Source organism: Montipora capricornis, chromosome 3, assembly GCF_036669925.1.
Source record: "Montipora capricornis isolate CH-2021 chromosome 3, ASM3666992v2, whole genome shotgun sequence".
NCBI classification, from domain to species: Eukaryota; Metazoa; Cnidaria; class Anthozoa; order Scleractinia; family Acroporidae; genus Montipora; species Montipora capricornis.
In genome coordinates, this window is record NC_090885.1 from 26,351,444 (window position 1) to 26,368,943 (window position 17,500).

Below are 17,500 nucleotides of genomic sequence, written 5' to 3' on the forward strand. Positions count from 1 at the left end.
TACGATTTCTGTGGAATTCATTTAAACTGAGACCAGATGAAAGATGGAAGATGGTTGGAAAGTAAGGATGAATATAATACTGCTTTATGAAGTTTTGTTAACCGTTTGCTGTTTAAGCCAATCAGATGTAAGTACAGACAATAGAAAAGTTATCACCTTTTTGCATACCAATTGAATTCCAACATGTTCGTTGCCGTTGTTGCTATCGTTCTGATCTGGACCGTTTCTTAAGACGTTAATGTAAATAATTTCAAGTCTATTACTCTTGCAGCCATCTAGTCGTTTGTATAATTCAGCACTTAGCAGGTCTTTACATTATTTTACTTATTTTTATTGCTATTTTTATTGACATTTAATTTTCTTTGTACACATGCTTTATTTTAACTCCTAGTATAGTCACTACTGCTTTAGGATACACCTATTAATTAAATTTCAACACGAAATATCATTTCCCGCGACATGTTTTTTTCCAAACTATTCACATAAAATATTATTTCTCGGTACGCGTTGCATCTGTTATGGTCAAATAACCGCTCAAAATAAAGATTTTTCAACGATCTTTCCGTTTCGTAATTTTTATATTCTCTGTCAAAATTTGCATAACAATCAAACCACAAAAATAGCCAGGCACGCAACAAATTTAGTCGAATTTACCTCTTCGTCAAACTTTCATGCTTTAACACAGGAATTTTTAGTTATAGTAAAAAAACATTCTCTATTCAATAGCAATCATCCTTTAAACATTCTCTATTCGATAGCAATGGGACATTCCATTTTTTATCCGCACCCCCCCTATGGAAGGCATTTTTTCGAAATGTCAAGAAGGACCCTGTCGGAATCTGGAATTTCTTACCCAGTAGAGGGGGTCAGAATCGAAGCCTTTTGTTCTATTAAAAAAGGGGCCTGTCGGAATCTCGGAATCAAGCTTCAGAGTAAGACGAACCTCTATTAATCTAACTTCAGAGGAAAAGGGACCTGTCGGAATCACGCCTTCCTGCCTTCCATAGGGGAAAATGGAAGGTCAAAACAAGAAAACATCTCGCCCCCTCCTCCCCCATCAAAGAAGGGTTTTTTTTTGTAATGTCAAGTAGAACCCTGTCGGAATCTGGAATTTTTGTCCTTGTAGAGGGGGTGAGAATAGCATTTTTTTTCTAAAAATAATGGTCAGAATCACTGTTTAACTCTTAGTCTTTATTCTATTCAAAAGCAGGAGGTGGGTCGGAATCCTTATTCATCAATCTGGGGGCCTGTCGGAATCTCCCTTTCATTCTTGTGGGATGAGTTCTAGGAGTACTTCTTGTTTTTTGTTTTGTGTGGCCTAAAGAGGGTAATGCTATGTGAGGGGTTAAACTTTCACCCACAAATACAGAGAGTACAATCAAAAACAACATTCTTGTTATTGTTGTTGTTATTATTATTATTATTATTATTATTATTATTATTATTATCATTATTATTATCAAGTTATTATTATTATTATTATTATTATTATTATTATTATTATTATTGTTAAGTGGCGGCGGGAGACTGAAAAGAAAACTTTAAAGCTTACTGAGTGATTCTGCCTACCCAATGAAATTAAGTTACCTAGATATTATATTGGTTACAATGTTACTTACATTATTTACATGGTAGAAAGTCGTTGATAAAACTGCAGCCAAGACCCAGTGTGCAAAGAGAGTAGTCTCTCCGATAGCCTAGAGACTAGTGGAATTTGCGATCGGGCTAGCGGATTCTGTCCTTTACTTGCCCGATGGGAGAGTGAAGTTTTTTTGTATATTTAACTAAAATACATAATTTACAAATTAGTTCTGCTTGTGAACATTTATTTATGGCTAGTTTGACTCACTTTCGGGGTAGCACTTGCTAGCCACTTTCTTTGCACCCTGAAGACCATTAGGGCTATCGATGGGAACTCCAAGAAGGAAAACAATATGTTATCAATATCTGGTTTTAAAGAAACACTAAAAGCATATTTGTACACCAATATTTTATAATAAAACCGATTTACTGATCATTTCTTTTATAGATAGGTTTCCTGTGAGAAAGCAGGACATTACCAAAATCTTTTTTAGAATCAAGCCCGAGATTACATGTATACACTTACGTCTGTTCCTTGATAAGATCGTCCACAAAAAAATTTAACTCTTAAGAGTATTTAAAACTACAGGTATGAGCAGATACAGAAAACTGTGTTACAAAACATTATGTTCGCCAACGGTAAGTAAAAGGAAGTTTTAAACGGCTAAGAAATGCGAATAAAACACCACACACTAACTGAGACATTCAGACTGAAGTTAGTCGAAATACATATAATTTAGTGCTGCATATGTAACCTTTACGGATAAAGCACAATAAAGTAACAACGTTTCGATGTCATTTTAAAGTGAAGATAAAATGATAAAGCAGCTAAGTTATATACTCTGGCAAATTGTCAAATAGTTCAATGCAGAAGAATAAACGAGTCATTAAGTAGTTTGACGTAGTCCCTTTAATCTAAAATACAGACTTTACAAGCCGTATTTCCCCTCTTGAGATTGCAGTTGTCACACATTCTTGGTATACTCGTTCAGGCTCTTTTTCGTAAACAATAGAAATGATGTCGTCATCCGGTTCAAAGCCTTGCACCTCAGCGAAGTACCATCCTGGTTTAAAAAATAACAAATGAGCAATTCTTAAAATATGGTCATTATTAGCAATGACTATTATTTGAGAACAAATTTTAAAATTGATTTAAAATTTATCTAAATCGTACAACATATTATGTCTCTGTTAATGAAACATGACAATTAGAAAACATCGAACAAGTAATCGCTGAAAAGAAATAACAGACCCACAACATGAACACAGCGTAGTAAGAAAAATGACATATGGTAAATGGTTTTGCAACTTTGTTTCCAAGATCATTACTGAAAACAACAATATCGCACTTTTATTGTTGCTGCAGTGTAATTAATAAATGATAAGAGAGTTGAGCATCATAAAGAGATTTTATACATCTAAAACATATAAAGAAGTACTCAATTAGGCCAGGGAATATGTATGAAGTGCATAGAAATGTTGTCAGCCAGTATCGTGTATAACGTTACGCTTTAAAGGCTGGGAAAAAGTAAAAAACCAAGATAAACCAACCAACCTGGTTTCCAGCCAGTTTTTTGGACACATTCCTTACTCCAAAGAACTTGAATCCTGGCTCCAATCTCTGTGACTTCGTCATAAAGATCATTATCACAAGTGACTTCCAGGACTTTTAACTTTCCTTCATCGATGCTCTCCTTCACGTTCAATTTATACCGCTCTCCCTTTTCACTGCTGTACTCTATGGTAATCTCGTCGGACGATGGGTTGTAAGTCCGTACAACTGCGGTGTACCAGCCTGGCTCCCATCCTGACAGGGCATCCTCCTTACCCCAACGTACAGCTACTCTTGTTCCAGGTGTTCTTATTGCCTCCGCATTATTGGGGTCTGCCTTTTTGTTGTTTACCTCCCTTTTTGCTGTAATGAGGCGTTGAATTTCGTCAAAGATGGTATTCAGATTCAGAAGAGATATCCCCTTTGGAACAGGCGTTACGCTTGTGATATCGTTTTCTTGGTTGAAGACGGATGCATGTTCTCGAGGTCGCGTCTTACTTAGCGAAGGCGTTGTTTCTCTTTGAAATGATCGCTGGCGATAAACCACTCTGTCAACGACTCCATGAGCTTTAATCTCTTCTCCGACTATGATCTTGGAAACCTTTATCAAATCCTCTAGGGCTTCAAGTTCTCTTTCAAATAAGAGATGCGTGGTGCCTGTTCGAACTGCAAGGACCCGCAACACAAGTTGATCTTTACTTCCTTCAGTTGGTATATTATGGAAGTGAAGAATTTCCTTCAGACGACCAACCGGAAGCTTTTGGATTTCCTTTGCAGTAGTTGGAATGGTTGATATGTCCCCAGAATACTTCTCCACTACAGGTGAAGGGCTTGAGAGATCAACTGAGGCCAGCCGTTTGACAAGAAGGTGCTTGGCACCACTGCTTTGAATCCCTTTCTCTTGACATCTTGCTTCAAGGGTTTCTCTTTTTTTCTTGTACAGGGTATGTTGCCTCCAAAGCTGCTGTTCCACGCTCTCAAGGAAGTCCCTCTCCATGGCGTCGGCTTTTTTCTTAAGAAACTTCTCAACATCCTCAACGGGGCACCAACATAGAATGCTGATACTTTGCATGGCATACGTGGGAAGGTTTGGCAACGAAAGGAAGACTAGTTTTAAAATCCTTGATGGTAGAAATAATTCAGGAATTTTGTTCCACGGACCGTCTGAAAGGTCTCGCCGTTGTTCGTAGGGAAGATAGTGCATTTTTCCACCACTCAAGTACCATCTGACATAATCAGGGACAGGCTGGAGAGTTGGAGTAGGGAATAACGACGAGTCATCAAAAATAGTGGTAGTGTATTTATCCCGCCAGGCCGTTTTGATATCCGACCCACTGTCGTTGGTCAACAACTGGTAATCCTCTGCGTATTCAGCTTCGAATGCATCGTCTACTCCCCAAACATTACTTAATTCAGCGTTGAGGGCATTTCGTCTCGTCTTGTACACTAGTGGACACTCCAGCTTTCTTTGTTCAGTGAGCGCCAAGAAATTGTGGATTTCCTCCTCGTCGTCGAATACGAAGTTTTCTCTTCCGATTAGCCCTCTCACGCACAGGATAGGCTCCCCCCCAAATTTCGCATGACTGAAAACCTCGCGGACTTGTTCTGCCATCTCTTCCATTGCCTGCTTGTGTTCTGCCGTGTTTGGTTCTTCCGTTACCCTCGCAAACGGCCCATGTTTTGCGAGTTCTCTCTCTTCGGATGCGTGCACGCGTTCAACAGGGTTTCGTTTGCTATGGTATTCTGCAAATGATACCTGTGTCACCTTTTTTAGTCCGAGGTACCTTTGAAGGCGCACAAGGAGCATCTGTACTAATGGACTTCGGGGCATGTCGACACCATTATCAACCACAAAAACGAAATTCTGCTTGAGTTTTCCCGTGTTTGGATCACGAAAATACGAATCCAGGTGTGGTAGTGTCATTAGGAACAGGAGCTCGTTGATCGCACGGAAGACCGTCTCATTTTCGTAATGTGATAATCGGAGAACAGTCACAGCCTTACCAGTTCTCTTTTGATGAATTATAGTTTCACGTTTCCCTGGCGACGACCCCAACAATATATCTGATGTATTTGGATACAGCTGATGACTCAATCGAGACCCACGATTGGTTTCCACGGTCTTGAGAAAAAGGTGACTCATGGGAGTAATTGCGTGTCGTCTTGACTGGTCATAGGTGTGATCCTCGTACTCGCATGGTCTCCACGTTTTCAGATTGTGCCTGTCAGTCGGGCGCACTACTTGCTTTGCATCGTAGGAGTCGACAACTACACCAGAAGGGTTTTGCGCTGCTTCGTCAAGAATGGCATTGACATTTGCCGAGCTCCAGTGAACATCAATGACTAAGTCCTTTATTGGAGCTGTGTCAGGTGCCTTGTGAAGCGATACGCATGCATTTATACCTTTACCCTCGTGGTGCCGTTTCGCTTCTTGCGTTCCCTTCCTGAAGTTCTGGGTATAATTGTAGCACGTTGACAGACTAATAGAAAAATTCTCAGGTGCCAAGGAAAGTAAAGCCAGACGTGCGTCCGTCATGTTTGTCACATTATCGGCTGCTCGGTAGAGTATGTCGTTCGTTAGCTTTGGGTGCGATTCCAAGCCACCTCCACCCCTTTTTATCCTGTCCCCCTCACCGAATTCGTATTCCAGGATAGCAGCAATGTCTGGGAATTCTTCAATTTTTAGCTTTCTTCCTGAGATGTTCAGAGACTTAAATCGGTGCCTAAGATCACGTTCCTTGATTAAATCCTTTTGCCGTCTTATCAAGCCACGTTTTTCGTTCGGTGAAAGATGAGATAGCTTCTTCTGTGCCGTCAACTCCTGCACTATTTCTTCAAATTTGTTAAGCTTTCCCGGGACAGTTAACGCACAGTTTTGAAGGGACTGTTTGTTGGATATTCCTTGCAATTTTGCCATGAAACGGACGCTAGTTATCTGTGTGAGAAGGTACTTAACAGTATCTCTGTCTCTTTTCGTATCTAGATATGCTAAGGCCTTCTTGTAACAATCTCCTATCTTTCCCTCTATGTGGGAGTTTAATCGCGCCCTGAAATCGAATGAGTCGAAAATGTTCTTAAGGTTGCTTACTACTTCAATCAATGGCGAAGAGCGATTTTCGATAAGAAAAGCTTTTCCGTGGATATAGACTTGTAACAGGTTCAAATGCTTTGAAAGAGTCTCGTAAATCTCCATGGAATTCTTCCGTTTTATGGCCTCATCACACGACCCCCCAGGTGCTGTTTTCTTAAAGGCGTTGAAAAAGGTTCGTGCCGCCTCTTGCGTTGAAATTATTGGAAACTTGTACATCTGCTCTCCTACGGCCTTAACCCCAACCAAGCCAGACTTCTCTTTCCAACACTTTTTTCCCTCGATTTTTGCTTTGATTGCTTCCAGATTTTGTTCCAAAGTGCCACTTACTGTGCTCCTGTTAGTTCCCAGTAAGCCTCCTCCCTCTGTATCAATTACGTTAGTTGTTCGGCTTTGTAACCGAGCTCTATTTTTAGACTCATTGCGTCCGCGTTCAACATACCAATCATGTCCAGTATGTAAAGGTAGAGTGCTTGACACTTGTTCGTGCTCATCATTTCCTTCTTTTGTTGGAAGGTATGCACGCAATCTATCCTCGCCACTTTTGACAACTTTACTTTTGCCGAAAAACTTCTTTCGTCTTCCATCGTTCTCCTCATTTTCTCTTCCCTTTCTTTTCTCTCCTTGCACATCTTTTTCCAAGCCATGGGAATTGTCCTCTTTCTTTGTTTTAGTCAGATGTTTACAGAGCGAAGCAGATATAGACCTGGGTTTACTGGTAAACGAAAATTTTCGTTTTGCATGTCGAACAGATGGCTCCATTATATGATGCAAATAAACCGACATTGAGGAAGATGATTGACTAAATGCGTTTGAAAACGCAGTGTTTTCGTGTTTCTTTTCTTGTGGACAAGTATTCTCCACATTAAATCTTTTTTGGAGTTTTTCTTCACCACGTTGTTCTTCAACTTGCAAAGTTTCCACTTCCTTTTGCTTTTGTTTACGAGGAAATTCCTCCATAGGGGAAGTTTCCACGACTGCAGTTACTTCTGTGTGTGTTTCTTTATTACTAAATTCCTCCACAGGGGGGGTTTCCACTGCAAACGTTCCCTCCGTTTTTTGTTCTTCATCAACACATTCTTCCCCAGGGGGATTTTCCACTGCAGAAGTTCCTTCCGTTTGTTGTTCTTCATTAACGCATTTCTTCACATGGGGGTATTCCACGGTCGATTGAGTTCTCTCCGCTGTAATTGCTTCATTCAATTTCCTCTTCTTTTCACAAACGGGAGTTGCAGACCACTTAGCCTCCTCAGTATTAGGTGGGTGTTTCAGGCTTCCGCGTTTCACAATTTCCGCAAACGTTGCCTGTTCTTTCTTTTCTGAGGAGGCAAAAAGCGGCACAAAGTGATTCGGCTGAAAGGGCCCATTTTTGTCCAAATTGCTGTCACGGGTCCACATGATGTAGCAACTGGTTGGAGGAGAACCCATTCGTGGGACTATTGGGCCATGAAACAGTGGCGCACGAGTAGGGTAAACAGAATAAATCATGTGACCAATAACAGACGATAGTGCCATCATCTCCATAAGCCCAGCCCATCTTTTGTTACAACTGGTAGAAAGTGCTTGCTTTTTAATAGCCGCAATTCTATCGCGCCCGTCTTGAATGTCTATCGAAAGAGACATCATAAACTTGGCAGATTCACTAAATCCCGAACCTGTGTTCTTTATTCTGGGAAGAAAAATAAAAAAAAAACATTACCATTAGGCAAGCTAGCCGGCCTATCTTAAGAAATGTTCCTTTTTAGTACAGAAGGTACTGTAGGATGGTAGAGGGCGAGTTCGGGTGATCAGCCGCTAGGGATTTCATTGATAACATCCGAGTCAAGATGGTTACTTTACCATCAGAAAAACATTGCAGCTTTGAGTGTACTCTTCACTGATGTAGCTTCTTAAAAAATGGCGTTTGTTGTTTCACTTGGTCCTCCTTTATTCCCAATTTTTTTTATTTCTAAAAATTTTTTCGGACGTACTTGGCTGCTGTTAGTTTTCAAACCCGATTGCAAAAGGATTTCCCGCACGAAATTAACTGAGAGGACATAATGTCAGTATTTAAAATATTGTATTTTCTAGCTTTCTTTTTTTCTTCCTCTTTTCTTGAGGAAAATGTCGTTCCAAGTCCTTATTCCCCGTTCGTCTTTCCGTTCGAAAATGCTTAAGAAAATTTATATTGTTGAATCCTATGATTGAAAATCGATAGACTCGATACTAATAACAAAGAAATCATATGGATCGATTTTTCTTGTTTTCCGATAACTAAATTCTAGCGATTTTTTCTGTCAATGTTTCATCGATTATCAAATTTAAACATTGCGCACTCCGGATTGTAATTCATTTTCGCTGATTTTAGCGGTACTTCATCGGAAAATTTGGGTCCGCGGTACCGTCGGGAAACAGCGTGATATCTGAAACCACCCCTGGAAATTCACAACTTGACCAGAGCAATCAAACAGCTGTTCGAAAATATTGATCTACAAGTCGTTTTTCCGCCGGTCTATAGAAAGCTACCAATCTACATAGTGTGATATAGACTATGAGCAGCCTCTCTTTTCCAGGTGCCGACTTATTTTTGATTCGCGCAACGGTGACATAAATTATAGCGTCACTTCAATAAAAATAAAATTGGACGCGCTTGTGCAAAGCTATTGATAATTTCTCTGATTTTAAACTGCAAGTTCGGTTTTCATTGGGAACTTCTAGGCTTTTTCAGTTGTGAAAAAAAAAGGAATGTTTTACACTCTCAGGAGAACGTAAGGTACAAGTTTAAATAGTTCAGTTTACCTGGGATGATCTGCATAAAAATCTTGCTGAAGGAACAACTCCGCAGCAGTTAGGAGGCGTAATACGACAGCCAAACATTCATTTCCTACCACACAAACGGACCCTGCGTTGAATAGACAATTTCCATCACCTAAAACTTTTCTTGGTTTTATGTTAGCCGGCATATCCTCCGGCATTAGCATTAAGGAAAAGGTGTCTTCCTTGTGAATTGATGCCAATTCCTCGGAAGTGGCCAAAGAATCTGGTACGAACGCCTGATAACGCTCTTGGAGTTCCTCGCACACCACTCTGTTGTTTTGGCGGATCGCATTCTGCAGCAACTTAAGATCTTTCAATAAAGCAGAGTTATATCGTTGTTCCATTTTGAGACACAATATATAATAAGGTTTCCAAACACGTTATGCTCAAGTCTAATCGAGGTTAACGCTCTCTTCCCGCGTTTTGTACCGAGGCAACCGGAAACGGCGAAAAGTGCAAGTGACGTATATTTCAGCCAGTTTAAAATTACCGTAATGGAGGAATTTCACTCTTGGTTTGATGAAACAAAGCTGACTCCATACAAACAAATGTTTTTGGATAATGGGTATGATGACCTAGAAGTTCTTGCGTCTATCACGGACGGTGAACTTCGTGAAATTGGGGTACATTTACCTGGTCATCGAAAGAAAATTTTGCTCAAGGTATCCTGTTTAAGGAAGAAGATGAAACTCGACGAAGATGGTGAAGATGCAAAGCATGTCCCTAGTGATAAATATAAAGGTATGTTACGTTTTATTGTTGCTGTTATATTTTGCAAAATTTAGTAATGACGGTATACAACAGGAGACAGACAACAACATATTATTATCGTAACGCACTTTGTATCTTCACGTTAATTTACATATTTGAAATTTGTTAACCACAAGCCCTGGATCTTTTATTTTTGTATCCGTAACTGTGCGAATATCTCGCAAACTCCAAGTATGAAGAAGGTAGCTTGGTAAAGATTTCATTTAAAGGCTTTTATATCGCCACTTCCCGGACTGAAAAATTTTCAATGGGAAGCAGCGTGCACTTTTTGTTTGACAGCTGTGAAAACCATTGGTGGGGTTTTTTAGACGCACTCTATAGATTTGTTGGTAAATGTTTTGATATTTTTCGTTGAAATGTTGATACTTTAAGGAAAAAAATGAGTTTTTTTTTAACTTTACTGGAAATTATCCGGATAGATTGTTAGGCGATTTTCCGGGAATGTTCTAGCTAGGCCAAGTGGGTGTGACAACCGACAGTCTAGAACACAGACGTTTAGAACATGCTAAAAAACGTGAACAAAGCATTTTTATTCATTTGCATCAAGATTAAAACAAGTAATACTACAGAAACCACCGATCTGTGGAATGGGCCAAAATTATCGAGTCACTGCCCCGCCCACTTTCGTTAAACATTTTGATGAAATTCCTTTCCCACGGGTTTAAGGTGTACAAAACAACCGCAGCAATGGAAAAACACGTTTTCAAAGTTTATCTCTGATTTCTTTGGCAATCGCGAAAAACCTTCCCACAAACAAACCTGTGGTGAAGTCTCTCCCTTCCCCGATAATGTCCTGTCTAATCTTCATTTTCAAGTCTTCTCCGAGAGCCTCTCCACGATTATAGAGCCTTCCATATGCGCTCAGTTCTGCCGTTATCTCTTAAGAATTTGAACTATTTACAAGCGAAAGTGGATGGGGCAGAGACACGTAAATTCCCACCCATTCCACAGATCGGTGGTTTTCGTAGTAACATTGTGATCTTGTATCTGGGAAGGAAATAGAAAAATCACAGAAAGGTTTACCTGAAACAGGGAATTCACTATTGGTGATTATTCAAATCAGCAGTAGTTAAGTCGAGTATGCTTCAGAAGGTCTCTTGCTTCTCAAACAAACTCCGCCCACAAACGCCTTCAACTGGGTTCTCAGGTAACTGAGTGGAAAGGTCACAACCGTTGACCTCGTGGCGAAATTTTCGCGCGAATCTCCAAAAAACCCTTGTGTTTCGCAATGCGCTAAAGGAGGAGAGATCACTTTTCCGTAGCTCGTTTTTTCTTTAAGCTTCTCTGTCAAAACGAGGACGACAAAAAACAGTGGCCAAACGCTGGAGTAACTGGCCGAAGAAAAGAAACAAAAGAATGCGCGTAGCAAATGTCAAGGGCATCCAGCGAGCACGTGAAGCCAAAAAGCCTTTCAGAGACATTTCTAGGCTACTTGTAATGTTTAACGACTGTCTAAAGAGTTGTTTTTATCGCCTAGAAGAATTTGATCTGTTCGGATATCTTAGCTGAAAAGTGTCCGAAAATTATTGGGAATGGTTTCTTCATTTCAGAAATTGCAAGCGGGACGTTACCTTCGAAAAACTTCCCAGCGAACCATTTCCTCATGCGAAACTGCTAGGCGGGTGACCTTTACAAGTGCCAAAAATTGCATAAATATCCTTTCCGAAAACGTGACGGACTACCTTTTCATCTTTTGGGTGATGTTTTAGTAAAGAAATCTATAGCTGTTTGGCAACGTAGAACTGAAATGCTTAGAACAGTTTGTCTCTCTTTCAACATCGCTATTTAAGCTGCGGCTACACGAGCGATTTTTTCAAAATTTGTCGCGTCGCCAGCGCGCGATGAAAATCACACGTGCAGCCACCCTTGAACTGGCGATGCAACTGGTGAAAAAATCGCAAGAAGAAAGTCGCTAGAGTTGAAACTTTTGCAACAAAATGATGGTTACCCCTTTAGCCACACTGCAAAATTTTGCCCACGCTTGCGACGCGACTGAAGAGTATTTAGCCAATGAAGTTAAAGGAGGAATCGCTTCTCTTCTCTGGACTCGATTTTTTTGCCCGCTTGATATGACACTATGAATTAGTGAGCGATCATCGCAGTTACGATACTGTAGCTTCATTCGCGATGCCAACTTCCGCATCTCCACTCACTGATGTATTTTTATTCGTTCTTTGCTGTTTTCGCTTTTTCGAACTATAGTCCATGGAACTTTCCGTGGTCAATGTTAGCAGTTATAACTTTAATAATACAATTACGGAAAATGTTTCGTAGTCAGAACAACATAACACTATGCTGATAAACTGAGAAACCAATTCGCGGCATCCGTATTCCCGCGAAAGCCCTCTCGGCCATAACGTAAAACGTTCATTTCTCCGCCAATATATATTTGTTTAAATGTTTTTCCAGAAATTTAGACATTACTCTTCGAACATTACTTTGACCCAACCTGAAGCCCTAAATCCCGATCTGAAGGTATAGGGTAACCTTAACTACGACTTCCTCGCTAAAAAAAAAACTTTCCGACAAATGGGGCGCCACCTTCTATGGTACGCAAGTTTTCACGTTCCCAACTTCAATGTCTTTTTAACGATCACCATCGGTTAGATCGGAATTCCTTGCTGTTGACAAGGTAATACGGAGGTGATTCTCTATATCCAGGTTTGCAAGGTGATACATTTTCTTAACTGCAAGGCCTTTAAAATGCTTTTGAAATAATTTGATTTCACTTCTTCTTTTACAGATGAAAGTTATTTGAACAATTTGGAACCGGTAACAGCCTTTGCGTCTCCATCCTCTGGAAGAGACTTGATGGAAGATTCGTCGGCCACTTTGATTAATTCCTGTAAGCAATTTTACACGTAGGAAATGTTCCAAAAATTAATACCTTTTCGCATTTTAAACCTTGTATTACCAATCATTTCCCTGGTCCCTTTTAATAAGATATAGCAATGAATAAGGGTAAGATTTACCCTTATTCATAAATTCCGTGCTCAAATTGTGTCAAATCAGCGGACGTGGATTCAAAAATGGGATATGTCGGAGCAAAAATAGGTTTGACCGGACAATTTGACCGGCGCCAGCTGGGAAATTATTTCAGCTCTGTTCACCAAATAACTATAATACAGAAAAGCGTTGTCTTGACTTCGATTAAATTTAAAGTGGCCAGTATTTCTTTCAATTAGTGGTAATTCGTGCTACCCTTCAACAGGTCAAAATAGCTTGGATGATGGTGTTTCGCAACCGGGAAGTGTATCATCAGTATCATCGCCATCAGGATCTGGGATTGACTCCTTGAGAGGTTTGTTTACCGCGTTTCAATTTTTATTAATCCTTCAGTCAATTAGAAAGTAAAGATATAGAATTCACAGCGTAATTGCAGCGGCTTTTAAAGTTGATAATAATGCGATCAATAACCAGCGCTGGTGCGAATTAATCATACATATTCCCTTCAGTGGCAAACCGTGCAGTCAAGGAACATGGCAATTTTATGACTTAAGTTTTTTTCATTTTAACTTTAGCTAAAAAGAGAAAGCAGTCCCCATTTGCGAAATGGGTGAAAGGTCCCTCTAAGGAGCTACCAATGTATCAAAAGGCAGCGGAGAGAAAAGTTAAGCTGTTCTCCGGTAAAGAAATTGCAGATGCTCAGGGTTTAGAAAAAATAAGAAGAAGATTTTGGAACGAGAAAGCCGAGGAGTTGTGCCAGGACACAGCTTTAAAGAAATGGAAAGCTACTGCTATTCATGGAGTCGTTGACACCGCCTGGACTCTAAAGAAAACAGTGGTTTTGGTGGTTGAGGCAAACAACACAAGAGAACAGGAGTTAAGAGAAGAAGTCAAAGACTCGCCTCAGATAAAAAAGCAAAAGGCAGAAACAGTAGATGCAAATGTGCAGAGAACCCTGTCTAGCCACCGGGAACTGTTGCGAGTCAACGAAAGACTTCGAAGGCTTAACGATAGAAGCAACACCACTTCCGAAAAAAAGAAAAAAATCGCTGAAGAAGAAATTGCTGCAAAAACAGCACTGGGCGAGCTCAAACTTGCGCAAGAGTCCCTGAGGAAAGCTCTCCAGAACAAGCGCAAGTGTCTTGCCGCCCCAACACCTTTTCAGGGGGTCCCTTCAGATGTTGTTGAAGACTGCAAAGAGCCAACCACAGAAGACATTGATGGAATGCTAGAGACAGTACTCAAACGCACAAGACCTTCAAGAGACGAGGACGAGAACAAGGAAGAGGAAGAGGAAATCTGATTAGTTACCCCCTGCATTTTAACCAAAAAAGATTGAAGTTTGAATGTCTGTGAATACGAAATTTTTACTGGTTTTCAGGAACTGATAATTATCGATTAGTTGTGTCGGGATGTCTTTTCTTACCAATTTTTTTTGGGGGGTTTCAATTTTTGTCGTTATTCTCCTGTACTGTTTTTTTCGAATGACCTGCATCTGTCCTTCATTTATAGTGGAAATTAGTCAAAAAAGTTAAGGAACTTACGGAAGCTATGAAAGTGCTTGAAGGACACATATATATACATTTTTTCTATATTGTGTGTTTTAAATTTGAAGTTGGTTTTCCCGAGCATCTAATTTCATCTTTCCGAAAATCGGAGTTTGTTCTTTGAAATTAAGAGAATTTCCGAAATTGCTGAAATTGGAGCTCATGTAAGCCAACTGCACACCGAAGACTCGCTGAGCTCCACACTTTAAATCGCATTGTAATGTCTACTCGTTAAAAACAGAATCACAGTTCTACGAAGGGGATCGAATCCAACTTTACGATAAAAAACACAACAACGTTGAGAACAATTTTGCGAAAACAAGCAAATGACAACGTTGCGTGACGACCATCGTGGAAGTGTGGCTATGTTTAGTTTCGTTTTAATTGTGTTGCGGAGGTTTTTACGAAGTAAACATAAGAATGTGGTTTTAAAATGTGGAGCTCAGCGAGGCCTTAGTGTCTCTAAGGTTAGCGTATATTTCCGGGAAAGACTCCAATCTCAGTCGAAAATTCTCTTAATTTCTAAAAACAAACAAAAATGTTACTTTCGTAGCTTTCGTTTGTTCCTTTTTTTTTTTTTTTTTGCTAATTTCCACCATAAATGAAGGAAAGATTCCGAACATTCGAAAATAATAGTACTTGAGAATAACGACAAAAATTGAAACAAAAAAATTAGGAAAAATTATTGGGAAAAAAATGACACCCCGGCCCCGGCTCCGGCCCCGCGTTTTGGCTACTACCGATTTAAAGAAGTTAAACAGACTTCAAAAAGTTCTTATGTGGTTAAAAAAAAAAAAAAATGAGAATAATTTGTTTAAACTACATTGACAATTTTTGGCAAGACATTCAAGAAGTTTATTGTTCGAACAAAAATGCAATACTCTGTGATTTCCACACTTTTCAAAACTAGAATTAATTAAATGACTATTGTGAATGATAGTAGACGTCCTTTGCTTGTTTATCTAGTGCACCGTTGCTGACAATGTCAAAGCTTTTATAATTTTTCTATGTGAATACAAGAAGAAAGAGTATTTCGTGGCATTAAAAGACTGAACGTACATGTATTTTTGTCCTTAAATGATGACATTTTGAGGTAGGGCTGTACGGATTTTCTTTGCGTGTGTGTGAAAGGAGGTCCTCGTCGAAAATTAGAGCCCAGTCTCTGGAAAACCTCTCGGTCGTGTTTTGAACCTCGGGAGATAACTGACTACGTCCCCCCACCCCACCATACCCTAAACGGTACAATTGTTTACACATTGGGGTCTTCGGAATTAACCTCCTTTAATACCTTTAATAATCCAGCCTGTCGGAATCGAACTTCAGAGTAACAGGGCCTGTCGGAATCGAACTTCAGAAAAAGGGCCTGTCGGAATCGAACTTCAGAGGAAAAGGTGCCTTGTCGGCCTGTCGGAATCGAACTTCAGAGTAAAAGGGCCTGTCGGAATCGAACTTCAGAGTAACAGGGCCTGTCGGAATAATGCCTTCCATAGGGGGGGTGCGGATAAAAAATGGAATGTCCCAATCATACTTTAAAATTTCAGAGAAATCGACCAATCCACGAATATTTTACGAATTTTTTTCAAAAGGTCAAGCCGATCTTAAAGATTAAAGGAAGAATACAATAGTTTTTAAAGTAAAGTAACCTTATGACATAAGTGTAAAAAAGCGATTACAGATTTTTCCTTGCACTTCGAATTCTACGAATGAAATAAATGTACGTATTTGAAGCTCGGGTTATATAGACGCAGGGAGAAGTGATCCTCGCACTAAGGAAATAATTATTTTCTCTAATTAAATATACACCTGAAAAATTCAGGACTCTACATTGGGGCATACGCTTCAGAAGAAACGAGTCCTTTCAAGGGAACACTAACCTGCGATCAGGCCCATTTTTAGCTTCGCTCCTATGTTCTCTTATGTCGTCGCTCGCTAAAATTGAGCCTGACCAAAAGTCTCTCAAGAATTCCGTTTGGTCGGCCAAACCAAACTCGTGATCTGATTGGCTGTTGAAACGCCGGAAGTGAAAATGCCATCGTGATTGCGCGGAGCTCTCGCGAAGTCCTCGAGACTAATTCGCCATAAGTGTAGGAAGAAATTTGCTCCCTTTTGTTCTTACAATGCCGTGGACGGTGCAACTTGATTTTATTTGTATAAATGGAGATATGCCATCTGAAATATCTCATAACTTGTCCAGAATCGGGTTTGAATCTCTGGAACGAGTGAAATTAGCGATTCCGTTGTCGAGCTCTGTGGCGATGGGGTCGAAAGTACTTTGGCACAAACTTCCCTGATGTTTTGAAAGTTAAATAGCTGGTTCTTTCAAATGGCAATGAACACCGATGCATATTGGTTTCCTGGATGAGACAAGGGACATATATATCAACAGGAGGAGATGCTGATAAAATCGCAAGTTACACGAATGCATGTTTTGAATATCGCTGTATCAAACTGCTATATTTCTTTACTGTACATGACACGGTTTGTTTGCACACTTCATAATATTTCCAGTTGATTTAACTTAAAACTCACACTCCAGAAACTAAAATGGCATGTTTCCAGAGAGATCAATGGTACAACAATAAAAGAAACTTTGCGAGTCCATCTTACTGTTCGTACTCCATCAAAAAATTAACAGGCAAACGTATCATGATTTTACTGCGCGCAATTCTAGAAATACACGTGCACTGCAATTGAAGATATTACCCGAAAACATCACCAAAGAAACCCTCATGAGAAACACGTTAAAGGAATAATGTATTTCTCTTTTTTTTCTTTAAAAATCTATTGTCAAACCGTCCAACGACAAAATGCTAGGTTATCTCAATTACAAATTAAGATGTCAAGCTTAAAAGATTGCATATTCAGTGAAGTTCGGAGGGAGAATTACACCGGCCTTTGCCGCAATATAGTCGTCGAAAACATTCCCCATGCTTTAAATGTGTTTTTCTCAAATTATTAAAAGCCAACGGTAACTTTCGAATTCGTTTATAATATTCCTCCCACGGTAATTAACTTTGGTCAAAACAAAATAGCGTGAATCTGCCGTCCACGCGTGTATTGGTGTAATGGGAGTAAATTTGATTGGCCGATGAAGGACATGTCAATCAATCAAAAAAGGTGGGCGGAAGGAATTTCGAAGAGGAATTTGGTCAGGCTCTATTTTTCGTTTCGCCAACTCCACATTACGTAGCACGCGAAACTAAAATAGAGCCTGATCGC

General features: G+C 39.9%; 2 protein-coding genes across 3 annotated transcripts; one reads left to right on the plus strand and one right to left on the minus strand.

Moving 5' to 3' along the window:
- Positions 1–1,824: 1,824 nt before the first annotated feature.
- Positions 1,825–9,742, minus strand: LOC138041234 (uncharacterized). 2 transcript variants are annotated; one of them, XM_068887003.1, is made up of 4 exons: positions 9,651–9,742; positions 9,000–9,102; positions 3,137–7,890; positions 1,825–2,645 (listed from the first exon to the last, which is right to left on the minus strand). In XM_068887003.1, the coding sequence occupies exons 3-4, from the start codon at positions 7,845–7,847 to the stop codon at positions 2,497–2,499; spliced, it is 4,860 nt and encodes a 1,619-aa protein (XP_068743104.1). In that variant the 5' UTR covers positions 7,848–7,890; positions 9,000–9,102; positions 9,651–9,742; the 3' UTR covers positions 1,825–2,496. The 2 variants fall into 2 exon arrangements, with proteins under 2 accessions (XP_068743104.1, XP_068743105.1); XM_068887004.1 differs by lacking the exons at positions 9,000–9,102; positions 9,651–9,742 and having other exon boundaries at positions 3,137–8,209.
- Positions 9,743–10,729: 987 nt separating this feature from the next.
- Positions 10,730–15,220, plus strand: LOC138041235 (uncharacterized). The gene is made up of 3 exons (XM_068887005.1): positions 10,730–12,633; positions 13,000–13,089; positions 13,310–15,220. Exons 1-3 carry the CDS (start codon positions 12,600–12,602, stop codon positions 14,035–14,037), a joined length of 852 nt encoding a protein of 283 aa, XP_068743106.1. The 5' UTR covers positions 10,730–12,599; the 3' UTR covers positions 14,038–15,220.
- Positions 15,221–17,500: the final 2,280 nt, after the last annotated feature.

Excerpts from the sequence above, each read along its gene's own strand:
- LOC138041234 (XM_068887003.1), bottom strand. The coding sequence starts at position 7,847 with ATGATGTCTCTTTCGATAGACATTCAAGACGGGCGCGATAGAATTGCG. Across the intron at positions 2,646-3,136 it reads AAAAACTGGCTGGAAACCAG|GATGGTACTTCGCTGAGGTG; the intron begins GTTGGTTGGTTT and ends TTTTTAAACCAG.
- LOC138041235 (XM_068887005.1), top strand. The coding sequence starts at position 12,600 with ATGGAAGATTCGTCGGCCACTTTGATTAATTCCT. Across the intron at positions 12,634-12,999 it reads GGCCACTTTGATTAATTCCT|GTCAAAATAGCTTGGATGAT; the intron begins GTAAGCAATTTT and ends ACCCTTCAACAG. Across the intron at positions 13,090-13,309 it reads TGGGATTGACTCCTTGAGAG|CTAAAAAGAGAAAGCAGTCC; the intron begins GTTTGTTTACCG and ends TTTTAACTTTAG.